This window comes from Alternaria arbusti, assembly GCF_024043155.1.
Source record: "Alternaria arbusti strain BMP 1465 chromosome Unknown scaffold_24, whole genome shotgun sequence".
In the NCBI taxonomy this organism is placed as follows: Eukaryota; Fungi; Ascomycota; class Dothideomycetes; order Pleosporales; family Pleosporaceae; genus Alternaria; species Alternaria arbusti.
This window is the reverse complement of record NW_026249964.1, coordinates 32,390-51,865: the sequence shown is the minus strand read 5'-3', so window position 1 is coordinate 51,865 and position 19,476 is coordinate 32,390. Positions and strand designations below refer to the sequence as shown.

Here is a 19,476-nt window from a genome sequence, read left to right as displayed (position 1 = left end):
TTTCGCTGGGTCTGAGCGTGCGTGTGCTTGGGTTATAAGCACACGGGTGTCGTCTTTGTGTGTTGGATTCGATGGTGCTTACTCTTGCTGCTGGACTCGATTCCGCTCCGCCGTTCGACTGCCTCTTCCGGAATGCCAAGACAAGATACTTTGGATTGATGCGACTTTACCTACCTGGGATGGATAGATGATGGACGACAGTGGATGACGATGGAGATGGAAAGACGGTGAGGAGGTCCATGGTAGTCCCCGGGGTATCACGATCGGTTCGACCTCGTTGCGAGACAGCCTCACGATTTCACCACAGCATGAAGCTATTCGCACATTTCACGCCGCCCGCCGAGCCACGCAACGCAATACCCCCGCTACCCATGCCCGCCGAGCAGCGCCCAAGACGGCGAGTAGCGCCGTCAGACGTCATTGTATTTTCGCAACATCGGCAAAGCGTTGATCGCTACAATACGCTCGAGTGACATCGCAGCGCCCGACCAAGGCTGGCCTGGCCTGATCAACCGGAACAAGCACTAGAAACGGAACAAGAGCACGCGAGCCTCCACGTCAGCGCCCCAGCAGCAAGCACACGAGCAGGACCCTTTCCCGTCCGCCCTCGTCTTAACCCACGATCGGCCCCCAGTACGATGGCCAACCGTTGCAAGCCCAACTGTGGAGATCGCCCGTCCGTCCAAACGACCGACCGACGTGTGGTCGATGAGGAGAAGACGGACAGGCGAGGGGGCCCATCGTCATCGTCCAAAGGGAAATTTCCCCCGAATCATTTTGCCAATATACAACGTCTAAATGAATCACGTACACGGACCCCCACGGGCATCCCGCGTTTTCGTATCAGGAGCGCATGCGACCTTGCCCACTCAGCAGACAGCCAATGTTTCAACTCGACCAACAAAGACGTGCATCCGTCTTGTTAAGACGAGGGGGGGCTGTGTAATACCATTTCTTCATCGGGTCGGGCGGTTGGGTAGTTCCGCGTCAGTTGTGGATTTTGGTATACAACTTGCCAGCACGCCATACAGCCGTCCGGACATTGCGTGCTCGCAACGGATATTTCCGCGGTAGTCCTGGAGAAGCACAAAGGAAATGAAATAGAGCGGGATCGGATGGTCGCTTCGCTTGGTCGGGCCAGAAGAAAAATCAGGATTACAGCCAGTGCAAGACCGCAGAAAGCAGAATAGCATGGTAAAATTGCAAGTGTGTTGAACGACATCTGCGTCTGTAGCGTGCCCAAGTCGGCAATGCGGCGACAAGCGAGGTTAGAGCGGATTCTGTCGGGTTTAGCAAAGCGTCTAGGCTCCACATCCTGGCTGATTGCATGCATGCAAGTCAGATGCAAGTGGATTGGGAGGCTTGCATGAGACAGGGGATACAGCAGCGAGGCCGCTTACTCTCTGGGGCAATGAGCGTGGGGTCGCTGCGTGCGATCAATATCTGGCATACCCTGCCTATGCATGGTTTTGTCATTGATGAGTAACTGCTAGCGGGCGGGTTGTTCCTGTAGGATTCACGTAGGAGTGAGATGCAGGATTAGTTGTTTACGCTGTTGCGCGTCCTATGTGTATTCGTACCTTTTTCTGGTTTCCGACCCTTTGACATGTGAAACTCCACCACGGCGGTCGGACAACAGGGGTCCGGCGATTGTATCCAGGTTAGCGGACGCGCAACATCAAACATTGGGTGTTCGCGGCTGGTGCTAGATGAAATCGACGGCCGAAGTAATGCCATTGCAGATGTCGGAGGGAGTCGAGTGGAAAGATCAACATCGCCCTGGACCCTTTACTTTGGTGGGTAACCCGGTGGGTACGCAGTTCGACCTGGAAAAGCAATATGCTGCATGAAACGAGTCCACCAATAGCCAGCTCCCTGTAAGCTGATATTAGGGACAGCTCGCGGCTAAAATTGTCATCCGGTTGGGAAAGGAGGGGACCGAGTGCGAGAGAGCGACAGCAACGGCGTCCGATCCACAGGTACCGCTCAGCGTGTCTCGAGATCGTTGGGAATGTAACGTGGTCCGTTGTCAGTCATAGTGTATTGAAGGAGCCGTCGAGTCTTCCCTGCCCGATGCGGCCTTAACATGAATTCGAGATCTTGAATTGCAATAGGTGCATAGTTCTAGAAGGAGAGGTACGTCCGCCACTGCGACAGCGACTACAGGACAAGCTGCATGTTCTCGACTTTACAGTTCAGTTGTCTCCACCGTCCGCGTCACCGTTGGATCTCGCATTGTCCTGGTAATGTATCTCCCACCCGTCCGGATCTTGACTGCGGAACCGCAGGTCAGTCAGGCCCCCCAGGCAAGAGATTGAAAGTATATAGTTGTGAAGAAGCAGAGTTTGGTTGTGCCAATGCCCTGTGAGGGAGCAGCAGCCGCGGCCCAATGGCGTCAGCTGCAGTGTTACGGTTGTTGAGTGCGCCACAAACTTGCAATGGCGTGTGTGTTTTGGTACCGGCAGGCGTTGTCGGATGAGCGACTGAAAGCGCAGTTCACTTGCAATCACGTGCTCCGCGCTATGTGCGGTGGATCGTTGTGTGGGCCTGGTAAACAAAGACCCTGAGATTTGTGAGGCTATCGGGAAATCTAGGAAAGGAAGTGCCGAGATGCAGTCGCGTTCGGCACCATTCGGATGACATGCTCCACCGTCGGGTAAACGATGGGAGTGCTATGGATCTATACACGCGGTGAAAGCCCTCTTGTTCGGCGCTGGTCACAAGACACAATACTGCTATTGCATGCAGTCGGCTGACAAGCTCGCGGTGACGGTGAGGCAGGCGAGGCAAGGCACACTTGCCCTGGGTCGAGCAGTGCAGTCTCGATGGAGACTACAGCGTAGCGCAGCGTAGACGTCGACAGGAGCGGGTAGGCAATGCACAGGAGCCAATCGAGGCGGGCTGCAGATGTCTCTTCGCGTAAGCTTTTGCCGGCTGGTGTTGGTGGGCCGTAGTCGTGCAGTAGAACATGTCAAGAGGGAACATTGGCGAGGTCTGAAGGAAGTGACGTCCCGGGATCAGCGCAGTGCAGATGGCATCGTGAATCGTGCTTTCTCTAATTGTTCTCGAAACGAGACACCGAGGGCCTAAGGTTCTTCTGGTAGGGCTCTGGTGTTGACTGGCGTCGCTGGTCTGCACGACAGCAGCAGACGCCGACAAATTGGCCGCTCGTAATCCTGAGCTCCGAGACTCTGTCCGGGGTTCCCAAGAATCCTCGCAGCACGGTTCAGGCGGTCTCGATAGGAGCAAGGGCGTGCATGCTAAGCGGCAGGCAAGCATTCTCCCGTTCAGCCCACACACACCTCGCGGGCCATGAGCTCAACCGCCGTGGGTCATCGCACATCTGAGGTTGCAGTGGCTGCGGGCCCGGAGGCTTCACGCCGCAAACGCGTCAGGTCTGGGTGTCGTGTGCGCGCAGCATTGCTTTTCTGAGTCGCGCACTTGACGACAGTGTGGAGAGGGCGTGCCGCGCTGCGAGGGTAGGGAACGCCCCAAACAGGACCCTAGCAGCTAGGGTGCAGGCTGCACGTGTGATTGGCGTCCGAGAGTGAAGAGAGTGAATGGTGGGGGCAGCGTAGTCTGAGCGTGGGTGCCGAACGCTCCACACAGGCATCTCATTCTGCTCACCAAGGCCCAGCGTCACGACTCACGACCCACCCAGTGCCACCGGCTGCCCGTCGTACGCTGGAGCCCGCATCGCTGCAATTCAATTATTGCGCCGCTCACTGGTCCCGGGAGCGCGAACATTTCGAGCCTTGTTCCCCGTGGAGGACAGCAGCCACAGTCCAATATCTACTCGTGACAGGCCGTTGTCGCTGTGCGAGGCCAGCACTCAGCACGCATCAAGCAACAGACAATCCCTCTTTTACGCTGGGCCTCTCCAACCTAGTATTATTTCTCGCAGTCTGCCCAGTGCCTCCAGACAGTGCAGGGCCTACTTCGGCTTGGTTGCAGCTGAGGTCCGCAGCTAACGTGGGGTGCGCCCATCCGATTCAGAGCACGCGCCGACGCAGCTACATCATCGCTTTCCCGTGAGAGGCACACTCGCAATATCCGCCGCCCACCAAAGAGGGCACCACCCCGTCTGAAAACCCATGGACTTTGACAGACCAGAGGGCCAAATGGAGGTACAGTCGGCCCATGACACGAGCTCCAAGAGGGGCATGCTCCAGGATGCCATCTTCCCAGCTTTCGGCAACGATGCGGGCGCCCCCAGCGTGGAATCGCCAGAGCAACTGCAGAAGAACGATCCGCTGGGCACGCAAATCTGGAAGCTCTACTCGCGGGCAAAGACGCAGCTCCCCAATGCTGAGCGCATGGAGAACTTGACCTGGCGGATGATGGCCATGAACATGCGCCGCGCCGAGATGGATCGCAATAAAGGGTACGCATATGCCGCACTTGCTTTTGCGTCGCTACCACTTGACTCCCCAATACCAGCTGGCTAACTGTGATTCCTCGCGCGCAGGCCCGCTCCCGATGCGCACCACGCTGAAATGATGCCGCCGCCGCCCTCAACAGCAGGCGCAAGACCGCCGCCAAGATCCGCTCCCAGCGGCATCGCCCAGCAGCTGCGCAAGTCGCAGGACCAGCAAGCGCAGGTACAGCAGAACTCGCCCCACGACGCCATGAACCTGGACGATTTTATATTTCCGTCGTCCGTCGGCAGTCCTGCAGGCCTGTCGCCCGAATTGTCGAATGAGGATGCGGCTCCATTTAATGCAACAGCCCCAGCGATACCGATAAGAAAGCCGCATCTAGCCAACGACCACAACCTCTCCCTCGCCCGCGCCTCCGCGCCCTCGGTGCCTCCTACTATCCACAGAGAGGATGAATTTGGCTACGTTCCGCGACACGTCCGCAAGACCAGCATCGACGAGCGACGAGTGAGTTCCTTATCTCTCGCCCTGCCATTTCCTCACTAACCTCTTATCAGCCTCCCAAGCGGCGCGCTGAAGCCTCTCCTCTGGTCCCTCCCGTCAACAGTATCATGATACCCACCGACGCCCAGGCCGAGCACGACCTGCACCAGTACTCGCTCGACCACTCCATGCAGCCCCCCACCTTCCCAGCCTCACAGGCCCAGGCCCCCTTCAGCATAGACACCTTCTCCATGCACGACGACCCCGTCATACATTCCGCCGGCCCCTACCAGCAGAACTTCTCGGGCTTCTCTCCTGTCGGCTCGCCCCTCATGAGCCACAACGCCTTCAACTCCAACATGTTCAACCAGCAGTCCATGGCCTCCTCCCTCAACTCCACCGACTACTACTCCCCGCCCAGCTCTGCCTTCCCCTCTACCGTCTCCACTCCACAGCCCATACCCGAGGACAACCAGATGTACTTTGACCGGAGTGGCATGGACATCCGCAACTCGCACGGCGGCGCTTCGTATGGACCCCACCGTCCCTCCAACCTGTCGACCTCCATGCAACCGCAGTTCATCTTTAATCCTGGAGCCGGCGGTCCCGACTCTGTCTTCAGTCCAGTCACTAGCACTAGCGGCTCGCTACCATTCTCCTCAGCGTCGTCGTTTGGCCAGTCGAGTCACGTAGATCCGTCTCAAGTACTCCACAACCATCTGCCGCTACGACAGCAGCACGAGATGCAGATGGGACGTCAGGAGAATATGTTCACCTTCGGCGCAGATTCTGACGCCGAGGACGACGAAGGAAGCGCGTTCGCTGACCGTACCATGCCACAGGACTACTCGCAGATGGAGGATGGGTCACTTGACTTCAATGCTGGCTACCAGTGGGAGACAAATCTCTCGAATCAATTCAACCCGATGCAAGCGCGGTACCCGGCAGGACCCCCACGCAAGACGGTCACAATTGGCGGCACCGAAATGGTGCACTCACCGCAAGATCACTGGAGTCCTGGGGGCAGTCTTGGGCGGACGCATGGCTCGGCTGCCTCTGTAAGCGACATACGCAATCGAGGGAGCGATCCACGACGCCAGAAAATACCCCGCACTAGCTCAACACCCAACGCTGCTGGAATGCTGCACCAGGGCATGCATGGTCTAGTCTCGTCACCCAATTCACCGCCAGAGTCTGGCTTTAATTCTGCAGCCCCATCACGGCCTCAAAGTCCTGGTGGATCGAAGCAGGGTGACGGCGGTGCCCCCACAACCTGCACCAACTGCTTTACCCAGACGACGCCTTTGTGGAGACGCAACCCGGAGGGACACCCACTTTGCAATGCATGTGGCTTGTTCTTAAAGCTGCACGGAGTTGTTCGGCCCTTGTCGCTCAAGACCGATGTAATCAAGAAGCGCAACCGCGGGAGCGGCAACGCACCTGTAGGCACGACATCTACGCGATCGTCAAAGAAGTCGTCGCGAAAGAACTCAATCGCGCACACCCCGGTGACGACTCCCACGTCCCACAAGGCGGCCGAGTCTGAGTCTCCAAAATCTACTGGCTCGGGTGGAGGCGCCTCCGGTACCATGTCCTCATCTACCACACCGACATCCTCAAAACCGAGCGGTGTGGTTCCAATCGCGCCTGGTCCGCCTAAGTCCAACAGCTCCGTAAACTTGGCACAGACTCGCACTGTCGCTCCTGCGCCGAAGCGTGTTCGCGGCTCGAGCAAAGCGGAATCACAGGAGCTCGAAATGGGCGATGCGGACGATACGAGTGGTAGAGCGCCATTGCGCAGAAAAGACACTGCCATCGCTAGTCCCAGTCCTTTCCCAGGCCAGAGTCTGGGCGCACTTCCGATGGGTGCTATGGGCCAAGGCTTGCAATCATCTGGTCCTGCTGAATGGGTAAGTAACATTTGCTCAAAGATCTAACGAAAAATACTAACGACCGAACTACAGGAATGGTTGACTATGAGCTTGTGATCTCAGCAAATTCTCGCGCATTCCACATTATCCACTACCAGTTCCAAACACCGATCTGGAGGAGCCCTTTGGGGCATATTACGAACCTATGTCTGCGTTTGCTTTCACACGATGTACTCGGTGTTTCGGAGTTCCGCGAGCATGGTCATGCTAGGGGCCTATTTGCTTGTTCACTCACACGTCTTTACCTCGCCTTTGATACCTCCAAACTTTCCGCGATGCGATTTACACCCTTGCAACGATAGACGCGGTCTGGCTGCTTTTCTTCCCGGTTTTTTGTGACATACCCTGTTTGCTTTTGTTTTCCCAACTGGCTAGCCAGCAAGATGGAGGAGGCAGGCGCTCCATCAAGTTGCAACAACCGCTCTAATATCTTGACGAAGACGTTCGGACTGCTTACTCTTATAAGACATCCTGTCTTATAGGTACGAGGTGGTTTCTTGTCACATTGCATGAGCTTATGAGAGAAAGAGAGAGAAGAGAGAGATATCCCGGGGGTTCCACGCGAATGCATAGAAGAAGGGTGGTGAAATTTACGCATCTTCTGCACACATTTTGGTGTCTTTGAACGATGCTGCTGAGTTCGACTCGAATCTTGTTTTAGCGCCTTCTCTTTTTCACCTTAAACACGGGATGGAGAATCTAGGTGGAATCCTATGAGCAAAGGTGTGTACATAGGAGACGGGAGAACCTTACACGATGTCCTGTGCGGCTTTTTTGTGATATCCTTGACGACCGATTGCTTTGGGCGTACCGTAACGTGGAGGAGAGGCAGCGAATGCTATACCTTTGACGACCTGCTTATGTGTGTGGGTGTTGGTTCGTGATGTCGTAACTTGTGAGATGAACTCGCCGCATATGCATCATCACTCCTGAAAGCAGTCTGCCTAATATGCCATTGCGAGACATGATTATAGGAAACATTCGGAACGTGTTTCCGAGCCCCTCCCCGATGCTCCGCATACGTCACGCTTAGCTAAGGCGCGAAGCATATCCGACATTGTCTCTTTACCAACAACCATCTCCCTACGCTCCCACAAGGAGATCAGCACAAAAAAGTACTCCACCTCACGAATCACGATGCCGAAAGCTCTAATCTTAGTCGCCGATGGATCAGAAGAGATCGAATTCGTGACGCCTTATGACGGTATGTTCAGCGAGATCTTTCTTTCCAAACTCAAGAACTGTTGAAACACATGTGCGAGCCTGGAAAATTCACTTCCAATCGGGAGATCCCGCAAAGAAGCTTGGAAAGAGGACATCGCATAGGCGTGGAAGCAATGGCTGCGCACTGGGCTCAGTAGAAGCAATGGCTTAACACCACTTTCACAGCCATGAATAAGAGATCCACTAAAGTTGTTGATGGAGATATACTGACGATGACATACTTATCGCAGTCCTAACCCGTGCGGGCTTTGAAGTCAAGTCCGTCGGTGTAGTGCTTAAAAATGAAAGCTATGCACAGTAAGAACATCCCTCACTCGTATCCAAATCCAGACCCAACCCAACTACCCCAAAAGACTCAAAGTAACTAAATTATCCATTTTTGTAAAGTATGTCACGCAATATCCGAATCCTACCCGACTACCAAAAACTCGACGATCTACCGAACCAGACGGCGCATCGGGACTACGATGTCCTCATCCTCCCTGGCGGCGCACCTGGCGCGAAGACGTTTTGTTCTAGCGCCGAAGTCCTCGCACTGATATCTAGCTTTCGAAGAGAGAGAAAATGGGTAGCAGCAATCTGTGCAGCGACGACGGCGCTCGTTGCTGCGGAGGATATTGCTACAGAAAAGACTATGGATGAGGGCAAGAAGATAGTTACGAGCCATCCTAGTGTGAAGGAAGAAGTACAGGCACGCTGGGTGTATAGTGAGGATGTAAGTTTCTGATTGCATGAGTGGAAATGCCTGTGAGGTATGTGCTGACTTCATCCGTGCACCTGTGCAGAGGGTCGTAGTTGATGGCAAGGTTATTACGAGTCGGGGCCCGGGGACTGCGATGCTCTTTGCGCTTACGATTGTGGAGGAGCTTTGTGGGAAGGAGAAGAGGAACGAGGTGGAGGGGCCGATGATTTGTGCTGAGACGCTGTAGGTCGAGGCGTGAATTGAGTAGTCTAGCCTAGAGGCGGACTTGGAAATTTTGATGCATGGCATCAAGAGGTTATCATGTCAAATTTCAGCCTGGTAGCGGGGACATCCTTCATCTCCCGTTGGAGAGCCATGGCCACGCTAAGAAGTTTACTTCGCACAGGAGTATACGTTAGCTTGTGCAACCGATCATCTGTTGTCTCAATAATAGAAGTCTGTACGCCGCATATGTTGGAAAAGGTTAGTAGTTCACATCTCGCATGGGGGGTGCTATCCGTTGGCATCATTCGTGCTTCGTCCTCGCACCTTGCAACGTACTGAACTGCATCTCCACCCTCTTCGGATCAATAGAATATGTCAGGGTTTAGGTTAGATCAGCGGCAGCTTAACACGTTTCGTTCTACTCCACTAACCTATATCTTTCGTATCGGCTATTCTTCTCGTAATCTCCATCTCTATTCGCAAGCTTTCTTCTATGCCCAGGTGCTCTTCTCTCTGACTTCGGTTCTCGGGAGAGGAGGTCCGTGAATGCGAGTATAGTCATCGTGAACAAATCTACCTCTGTCTCTGCACTTTACTGTCCTTATCGTTTTTCACTTACGAACCTTCTTTTGCAACGTCTTGGTCTCATTAGGTCGCTGTGATGGTTTGGTCATAATACTCGGACGTCTTCTGTTCGCGTATAACGGAATATCAGGACTGCCACTACACTGTCATACTACGATCATTTTGAAGCCGGAATGTGCAGGAAATCCACACCTCCATACGCCGTCTTATAATCAGGCGCAGTGATAAGCCGTGAGACTCTTGGCACATTAGCTTTGGTGCTGCGCAAGTGATTTTCTTAATGCCCAGTCAACATCAAAGCCATCGCAAACATACCGTATACCAAAGTGCAATCTCAATAACCAGCCCGAGCCAAGACCAGGCCCTAGTTTGAGGTTAAGGCGCACTCTATTGTTGATGATGCCAAGAGCGCCACTAATCGTTACTGCACCTGATGGTACGCCTCTGAAAATGCTTGCTGTACTAATAATTCTATAGACAGCTTACCAAGAGCAGGTTATTTTTGCGCAGATGTGAAGATCACGTGAGTACACCGGTGTGCTAGCACCGGGCGATCTACATGCCGAATTGATGACGGCGAAGAGGCGGGGAAATCGGTCCGCCTAGGGCAACGGCCAACCTCAGCAACGAGGGCGAACGCGAAAGCGAAAGTTTGGATACACATTTTGCATGGGAGGGTGGTAGAGCTCTTCTACGCTCTGATTGGACGCCGGAATACGCGCGATACGGTGGGCTAAAGTTTGTCGAGACGAGAACTGTCCTACAATCGCCAAGTGCCACAGTGCTGTTGAAGATATGCCAGTGGGCATTTCCTTGTAGTATGTACTACGTAGTGAGTGTGGCTGGCCATGTGCTTGGAGTTTGGCTTGCTGCGCGACATATCGGCCTGTCTTAACGGCGCTTACTTCTTCGTTGCCTGGTTGGACGCGTGGACATGTCCATGTACTAGGGTAAGCGACGAGGCGTCTTTCGCATCGGTTATGTGGTTTGTCCATGGGTCCTCCATGATAAAGTGCTTACGATGCGTTTGTTGGAGGACCAAGAGGGACCAAGAGAAAGGAAGGTGGTGCAGCGACATGTCGGAACATCGTGATCCGGTGTGGGCAGCCATTCCTCCTTGCTTGTGGAGTCCTTGCTGCAGGTTCTGACTGGCGCAAAGTTGGGTAGCTGCGCAGGCAGTCGTATGTCGTATCCATCGACTTCACATTGGATGAATCAGCAAGGATCGTAATGATGGAGAATGGCCAGCGAAGGATTCGAATTCGGGTACATTCCCGTGCTGGTGCAGCAGCCTCGCGTAGAGTAGAGATCTCGGTTAGATGAACGGAAGACAGAAGAGGCGTCAGCCGCAGCAAGGGTCCAGCAGCTCCTTCTTGCACCTACCTCTCTTTAACGACCTGGTTACACAAACATATCCATCGTGCACTGCATGCACCGACACGAAGGACGATTGCTCTTTAATCGTCGGAATGGATGGCGCGTGCGGTCCGTTGCCAGGGTTCTGCTGATGCCCCTCACCGACCGTGCTCACCAACGCCCGCGCAGGGTAATGATCCTTCCGAGCCGCACATACGCGTCAGTCTAGGCTGCTTGGTGAAGCACTTCGGGCGTACTCCCCGTACTGCAAGGCCGTCGATTGGATCGTCTCTCACCGTCAAAGATAAAGATTGGTGACGCTGAGGTATATTCAGCAACCTCGACAAAGAACATATGAGGCACTCGCTAAGAATGTCCGGTTTGTTCCCTTGGCCCAGTGATCTGACGTCGAAATCAAAGGGAGTGCTGAGGGCTGAACTCAATACGTGACCCCGAGACACAAACGGTCAGGCTTGGCCTGGGGATCGTCGAGCGCTTTGCCCGTCAGACCCTAGCGGTCAGTAGACGGCTCCATCGCTAACAGCGCGACCGCCGGAACCAAGGATCCGCTCTGTGTATACACCGTATCAACCGTATAGAGCGAAGCGCACCAATGATCCTGGCTTTTCTAGACCAGGGGAAACATTCTCGGTATATGTAGAAGGACGACCACGTCGCGACTCCACCCGCCACTCACCGTCCACCTTTCCGACACCAACACGCAGCACCCGCAGGTGATATATCGAACCTAAGGGCAACCCTACTGCTTACCTCGAAGATGGCCGCCAAATTCGAAAACATCAACACCTCCGCGGTGCCTCCTACACAGGAATCTACGATGATGGACAGCCAAACTATGGCGCAACTGACGCACACGCTGCAGACTGTGGCTATCGCAACCCTCTTTTTCGCAGTCTGCGCATACGTCCCCAAACTTAAACGAAAGGCCCAGCTGGGAAGCCTGCCGGTTCTCGGCGGAGAGACCGGAGAGAAACACCGACAGGCATATCTCACCAATGCTAAGAAGATGTATGAAGATGGTTACGCCAAAGTAAGCTAATCGTGGTCTTTTGAAATGCTCTTACTCACAGCGCTGCTAGTTCAAAGACTCAGTGTACAGAATTGTAGGAGAGCAGGGTATGTTTGCGTATTCCAAGAAAAAAGAAAGTGCATCGCTCATATCTCTTTAGGCGAAGACAATATCGTCATACCCTCAAGTCTGCTTCCAGAGCTGCGGAAACTCCCAGATGATGTTCTCAGCTTCCCTGCCGCCGTCAAACAGGTATGTAGACGTGAGCAATTGATGTCGAAACAAAGCTAACCGCCTATAGCTCATGGAAGTCAAATACACCAAACTGCAGGTTGAGGGAGCGACCGGTCTCCATTCGGTCAAGCATGACCTCACACCAGCACTCCGTAGGTCGAAACGAACAACGCTGCTCACGAGCCGGTGAAGCTGATACCATGATAGCTCGATTAAACCCAACAATCGCTACGGAAGTCGACATCGCTTTACGAGAGTCTATGCCCCCATGCGAAGAATGGACTGACGTTTACATTTTCAAAGAGCTCGTCGATGTCATTGCAAAAGTCTCCGGTCGCATCTTCGTCGGACCAGAACTATGTCGCAACCCAGAATACATCAAGCTCGGAACGAACTACACAATGGATCTGGTGGCAGGAGTCACAGCTTGCAAGAAGGTCCGCCCATGGCTGAAGCCGTTCCTGTGTCCCCGCCTCCCAGAGATCGTCAAGCTTCGCAAGATCGAGCAACAACTGAGCGACTTTCTGCACCCGATCGTAGAAGAGAGGATGACCGCCAAGTCGAAAGACCCGAATTGGCAAGAGCCAGACGACATGCTGCAATGGATGATCACGAGGGGTAAAGGTACAAACTCGATCGACGAAATTACCAGGTTTCAACTCGGTCTCATCTTCGCCGCCATTCACACCACAAGTATGACCGTCACCAGCATTATGCACACACTCGCCGTCACGCCAGAGTACATCGATCCTCTCCGTGAGGAGATCCGCAATGTCATGGCCAACAACGACGGAGTCATTACTTCCCGCGCTCTGCAACAGATGGAGAAAGTCGATAGCTACATGAAGGAAGTCATCCGCTTCTACCCAACAGGCTACAGTAAGTTAAATCCTCTCGATATGCATCACTCTTGGAGAACATCACAACTAACCCCACCCCCTCCAGCGGCCTTCAACCGCCGCGTCCTCAAAGGCATCACCCTCAGCAACGGCCAATACATCCCACCCGGCGTCACCATCGAAGTCCCCTCAGCAGCCGTCTACCTCGACGAAAAGAACTACCCCTCCGCCGACGAATTCGACGGTTTCCGTGCTTACAAGGCACGCCAAAGCGGCAAAGCAGCGGACATTGCACGCAACCAATTCGTCACCACCAACGAGACCAACCTCAACTTCGGCTACGGAGCCCACGCCTGCCCTGGCCGCTTCTTCGCTGCCAATGAGATCAAGATGATTTTGGTCAGGCTGATTCTCGAGTATGATGTTAAGATGCCGAACGATGAGACCGTCAGGTATCCGATGGTTGATGTGAGCACGCAGAGTATGCCTGATCCGACGAAGGCGTTGAAGTTTAGGAAGGTGCAGATTTGAGTGCGTGGGATGGTGTTGGTTTGGATCATATGCACATGACAGGGAAGAGCATGGAAGCAGGTCTAGAGACGGTTTTTCTACTCGGCTTGTGTAGCAACTGTTGCGACGGGTCGTTGTTTCTGCTGCATACCTTTCTCTCTTTTGCGACTTCCTCTTTTCTGATAGCTCGATATCATTCCTCTGGCCAAGAAGCGCCATGCTTTCGTTCCGCAACATGTGTGTCCGCTCCCTCACATCCACCCAACTATGCAGTGTCTCCATGTACTTTGGCGATACCCAACGCTACCACATCACCCCTTTCATCCCTGATACAGTCATCGATAGCATTCTGACCCTCCTGGGTGACCTGGCCTAACACAAAAGATACATGTCAGCTTCTCCACCTCCAAATACCCAAGCATCATCCAAGATAGTTGTTTGAAACGAAAAGAAATAAAAACATACCTTCTCCACTGCCATGTTCACTCACAGTACCCCAGCCCATACATCCAATCACTCCGATGATAAGTCCGATGACATTTATCCCAACGACTGCCAGACTGACGACAAGGATGAGTAGAAGCGCGCCGGGGATGTTAGTACCGGAAGAGGCGTTTTCGTTCACAGTGGTTGGGATATCCACGGGTATTAGCGTGGTGGAGAGGTGGTCTGATGGCATGATCGGTCGTTTGATGGATGATGATCGTTATGAAATCGTAGGCCGAGAGAATTGTTCGACTCGCAGGTCTTCGGAACGAAAGAGAATTGCGATAAATGGAGTAAGATAATAGCGATGTAAATGATCAGTCTTCTTGCGTCACCCTCAGTACGAGTGTGATGAGCGGGAGATGAGTGATGTTGTTGATAACGAGCGTGATGTGATCAGCGCGAGGAAGTCACGCGTAAGAATCGTCGATAGGCATGCGGAAGAGCGTTTTTTGTAGGAGGCGCTGGTCATCGGTGTAGAGTGAGTGTGTCTGGGTTTTGTCTTACGCTATGGTGGAGGCGCTGGGACTGTCTTGGATTTGTCTGAGTTAGGATGCAACTTCAACACCGTGAATGAGTTTGATGAAGATGATAGAGGATGAATGATGTGTTGGTCTTCAAGGCTATTCTACGCTGGGGATGGAATACAACAGCTGATGATCTCCCAGCGCACTGCGGATGGGATTATACGAGGCCTAGCTTTCGCAGATTTTCTACTAGAGACAGAGGCCGTGCGTGGAGCAGTGCGCACAGTTCTTGCTAATGGGATATGGGCAACGCGTCTACCAAGACAAGGCAACAAAAGATCTCAAGTCACGAAGCCATGCAAATGTGAAATGGATGTCTAAATCAAAATGTACATTGTGGGTATATTGTAATTATCATATCTTCCGACCAAATATTCCGGCGTTCATCATACGCTCATAAGACGAGCATTCATCGTAATGAACCTCTACAGTTTCAGATGCACGTGGCAACCTGAAGCCCTCCTATCGAGACTCTTCATCTCCTACTCCTCGCGTCCGCGCCTCCTGTTGTTATCAATGAAGACCTTCTTGAACCTAAAGTGGCACAAGTCCTTTGTAACCTGCCACGAGCTCTTCGCATTCTCAGCAACAAGCTGGCGTGTAGGCTTCTGGAACAACTGGTCAATCTCCTCAAGCGTGAGATCCTTCGTCTCAGGCATGAAGAAGATCTGGTAGAACCAGCCCAGCACGGCGATGCCGCCGTAGAAACCCAGCGCAAGACCAGTCTTGGTGAAGGTGTTCTGCATGCCGGTGAAGTTGTAGGTGACGATGAAGGAGGACAGGAAGAGCCATCCGGTGGAGGTGGTCATACCGTAGGAACGGAGGTAGGTGGGGTAGACCTCGGAGGGAATGACCCAGGTCAGTGCGGCGTAGGAACCGAAGAACAGCTCGTACAGGATGAGACCGGTGAAGTAGGTGCCGAGAGTAGCGCTCAGAGAATCCATGTGGTATGAGATACCGACAAGGACGAGACCAACCAGGAAACCAGGCAACATGGCAATGGCCCAGAAGCGACGACCGCAGGTCTCCATGAGGAAGATGGCGGGGATGGTGCCGAGGAGGAGGGAGCCGCCTCCGACAAGAGACATGTAGTTGGCGGTGACGGTGTCGAAGCCGACTTGGTGCATCAGGACGGACATGTAGTACATAATGGCGTTGATGCCTGTAAATTGACCCAGGAAGATCATGATGTTGGCGTAGATGATGGCACGGCGAGCACGCGGCTTGGTGAAGAAGTCCATCCATGGGAAGCGGTTGGTGCGTCCAGCAGCGACCTCGGCCTCTTCCATCTCAGTGCTAACCTTCATGACGAAGAACTCCTCGCGAGCCTCATGGGTAGCAGTGCCGCGAATGCGCTTCCAGACCTTAAAGGCCTCCAGAGGCTTGCCCTTGTGCATAAGGTATCGAGGGGATTCGGGCATGAAGAGGATACCGACACCCATGATGGTGGAGAAGACGAGGGAGCTTCCGAGGATGTAACGCCAGTTGCCAGGTACAGTGATGAACATGGCAGCGACGGCGTAGCCAAGAACTTCTCCGAGGGCGATGTTGAACTGGTAGAGGGAGACGAGGTTACCACGGAGTCTGCTCTCGACAGTCTCGGCGACGTAGACGGGTACGGTACCACCTTCGAGACCGACACCAGCACCGAGGATGACACGGGCAGCGACAATCATGCCGTAGTTCATGGATCCGGCTTCGAGCGCACCACCGATGGTGTAGAGGATACACGAGATGATGATAGCCCAGCGGCGACCAAAGTATTCGTTGCAGGGCGAGATGAGGAAGGCACCAGCGACGGCTCCGAGCGGCATACCAGAGTTGACGAGCGAGTTTTGCTGGGCAGTAAGGTGGAGGTCGTCGGGCAGTGTGAGGTTAGCACCAGAGATGAGCGACTGGTCCAAGCCAGATAGCAGACCACCCATGGATGCGAACGCGACAATCATCCATGTGAAATGCTTGGGGTTCTTGAACTCGATGTCGAAGAAGCCCTTCTTGTAGTTGGCCTGCTCCAACTCCTTCTCAAGATCCTGGATCAGGTTCTCGGATTCCCATCCTCTCGCATCCTCGAGTTGTTCTGTCTTTGCCTTGGGTGCGGAGTAGTCCGGTGTAGGTGCGACCTGGATCTTGTCGGCTTTTTCGGTTTGCAGAGTGTGCTGCGGCGACGAGGTCTCCTCGACCATCTTGGTGTCCTTCTCGTCCATGATGGGCAGTGATCAACAAGAGATCAACAGTGAGGAAGGGAGGAAGAAAAAGGAAGAAAGGCTGCAGCAAAAGGCTGGTATCTCACAACCCCCTCCCAAGCGGATGCATCTCCGCCCTTTATAAACCCCAGTGGAGACGACCCATGCCCATGGAGAAGCCTCCCCATGGCGCTCTCCATCCCACCACCAACGTGACGTGACGTACGCGTGGAGTCTCCATGGCACGAACGCGGCAAAAAATTTGCCTTGCGCGGATCGCAATGCCGGGGTAGTAAGCACCAGCGCAAAGCCGGTTGTTGCAGACTTATCATGGGCTGCCCAGGAAGAGTATAGACGGGTGGAGATAAACAAGCAAAGGACCGACCGCCTTGGTGGAGCTTGGCTGCAAAGAAGCTTCTAGCGCCCCACATGCGGCTCTGCGGTTGGATCCAATATTCCTGCCGAGATACTCTCCGGACAGGTGTGGAAGGTCGCGCGTGTAGTCGTCTCGAGGAACTTTGGCATACCACAACGAGACGTCTTTATCGCTGGTATTTGAGGGTGCCAAGTTTGACATGAAGATAAGCATCGCGGAACATGCGGCAGTGGCGCCTGGCGTAACGTTCGCGACCAGTTCTCGCTGTTCCCAAACTACCTAGGTACCAGGCATCTCGAACGGCCCAACCAATACCAAACTCTGCGCGCTACGCCAACAAACAACGCGCGCAATGACGTCGAACGCCCTCGTGATGTGTCAGGAAACGGCGCGAATAGCAATCCCCCCAAGATCAGAAAGTCCATGCGTGCATCGGAATCGGAGCATGGGGAGAGGGGCGGGTTGGTGTGAAGGCCATGCATGCATATCCCCTCACCATCGGAGAAAACACTTTACTTCGGCGCCCATGCCTGTTTGGGACGAGCCGGGAGGGGAGTGCAGAGGGCGCATACCTTACTAAAGTACGCCGTCCGACTTGTTCCGCTCCAGCCTCGTCTTCCCCCGGTACTCCAGCCCGTGTTGTTGGGTAGGTGGGTGGAACCCGGGGTCCTCGCATGGCTCTCGCATGGCGGGTTGGGGGCTGCTTCGGGCAGAACCGGCGGCGCAGACATCACTGCTCAAGCATCCGGGAGAGAAGATGCTTAGCAGTTCTTATCGCTCCGACTGTGTTGTCGCTGATGTCGCATCTTGAGCGTTACTGTTGTCCCTCAGGTTTAGCGCTGAAGGCGATATCAATAGCTGCGACCAGGCACCAAACCAGTTCAGCATTGATCTGAAAGTCGGAGGTGGACCACATCGCTAAATCCACCACCAAAGCGCCAACATCGGACCATTCGACTCCCTCCGACATTCTAGAGCTCCGATCCAATACGCTACCGCAAGAACCAGTTAAAGCCATTAGCTAAACCAGTCTCCATCCGACGAATCCATATCAAGCATCGTGAACTTCATGTGCAGGCGGTGTACCCGGTCGAGAAGCTTCAGTGGAGTGTGCCTTGACTCGGGCACCTGGAAATCCCATACCATGGCCTTGGCTACCTAAAACAGAGCTTGCATAATACAATACTCGTGGTGTACATAGATCCACTCTGGGCGGGATCCCAAGAGTGATATTTTGCTTTGCTCTCTTCTTTTTCGTGGTGATCTTGGTGGTTAGAACTCAACTCATCACCTCTATCGCGGACTTTGACCTGGAACGCGATGGTTTCATTCGTGTCTTGCGACGCAATTCTACTGACTTCAAAGATGGCGGCGTTCTATCATTACGACGCTGCAAACAGCAGCATGTGTACGCGGCTGTATCTAGGTATTGTCGCACAAAGAAAGACTTCGCCGCACAGATATCAACTATCGCACCACATTCAGAGATGTTTTTCCTCGACGTAGCATCGTTCATCAAGTCTTCTTTTTGCATCAAGTAGATTTCGAACCCGTAAGAGTCGCTGAAGAAGCGTCTCTGTTGCAGCGACTTTGTGTCGCAACGCTCATTCGCCGCGTCATTGCACACCAACCAACCCCTTCCTCTTCCTTTCATAACACCACAGTTTGGCACCTTTCTCCCCTCCCTTTTGCTTCCCCCCTCAAACCCACAATCCCATCTCCATCCTCCCCCTACAACTTACTCTTCTCCTCCCTGCCCACCAACCCCAGATGCGCCACCCTAACCGGCCTTGTAACAGCATAAAACGCCATCCCGCTCGACTTGGTCGAAAACTGCACCTTGGACCCTACATGAAAAAATGCAAAATCGCCCGCAACAAGATGATGCGTAATGCCCGTTGCCTCATCCAGCACATCGATCTGACCACTCAGAACATATTTCGTCTCCTCAAAGTCATAAGAGGCAGGTTTCGAAGGCCCGGCTTCGATCTTGTAGAAGCCGGATGTTAGGTGCGCGGGTGAGGAGGGGGTTTGTGTACGGATGCTGGCGTGAGTTAGAATAGAGTTTAGATGATGGAGCGTGGCCTTGGAGGAAGTGAGACGACGCAGAGCGACGAGCCACTCTCGATTCCCGCGATACATAATTGTTCTATACGCAAAGATGCTCCTCGAACGAGATGGATCGCGATCATTGCAGACTGGCTTGGATTGCTGGGGAAAGAGGGAAAAGGTGATGATGGGACAAGAGGGGGTGGCTTACGTGTGGAAGTCGGCGACGGTTGCGTTGTCGCCTTTTGGCAGGGGGATAAATTCATGGCCTGCGCCTTTGATGACGGTGAGGGGGACGAGGGTTCCAGACACTGATTTCACGATGCGCGTTAGTAATGCTGTGAGACCGCCACCTCGGTTCCATCCCATCTGGGAGG

The 19,476-nt window shown here is 53.8% G+C and overlaps 4 protein-coding genes across 4 annotated transcripts; 2 read left to right on the top strand and 2 right to left on the bottom strand.

The window, feature by feature from the left end:
- Positions 1-4,094: 4,094 nt before the first annotated feature.
- On the top strand, positions 4,095-6,850 carry J4E86_010652 (uncharacterized protein; the record flags this gene model as incomplete). Its single annotated transcript, XM_051451148.1, has 4 exons — positions 4,095-4,384; positions 4,469-4,886; positions 4,937-6,772; positions 6,827-6,850. The coding sequence occupies 4 exons, from the start codon at positions 4,095-4,097 to the stop codon at positions 6,848-6,850; spliced, it is 2,568 nt and encodes an 855-aa protein (XP_051297618.1).
- Positions 6,851-11,643: 4,793 nt separating this feature from the next.
- On the top strand, positions 11,644-13,499 carry J4E86_010651 (uncharacterized protein; the record flags this gene model as incomplete). Its single annotated transcript, XM_051451147.1, has 6 exons — positions 11,644-11,916; positions 11,966-12,002; positions 12,056-12,147; positions 12,197-12,281; positions 12,337-13,008; positions 13,075-13,499. 6 exons carry the CDS (start codon positions 11,644-11,646, stop codon positions 13,497-13,499), a joined length of 1,584 nt encoding a protein of 527 aa, XP_051297617.1.
- Positions 13,500-14,973: 1,474 nt separating this feature from the next.
- Positions 14,974-16,695, bottom strand: J4E86_010650 (uncharacterized protein; the record flags this gene model as incomplete). The annotated part of the gene is made up of 1 exon (XM_051451146.1): positions 14,974-16,695. The coding sequence occupies one exon, from the start codon at positions 16,693-16,695 to the stop codon at positions 14,974-14,976; it is 1,722 nt and encodes a 573-aa protein (XP_051297616.1).
- Positions 16,696-18,781: 2,086 nt separating this feature from the next.
- Positions 18,782-19,468, bottom strand: J4E86_010649 (uncharacterized protein; the record flags this gene model as incomplete). Its single annotated transcript, XM_051451145.1, has 2 exons — positions 18,782-19,094; positions 19,311-19,468. The coding sequence occupies 2 exons, from the start codon at positions 19,466-19,468 to the stop codon at positions 18,782-18,784; spliced, it is 471 nt and encodes a 156-aa protein (XP_051297615.1).
- Between the last annotated feature and the right edge of the window lie 8 nt (positions 19,469-19,476).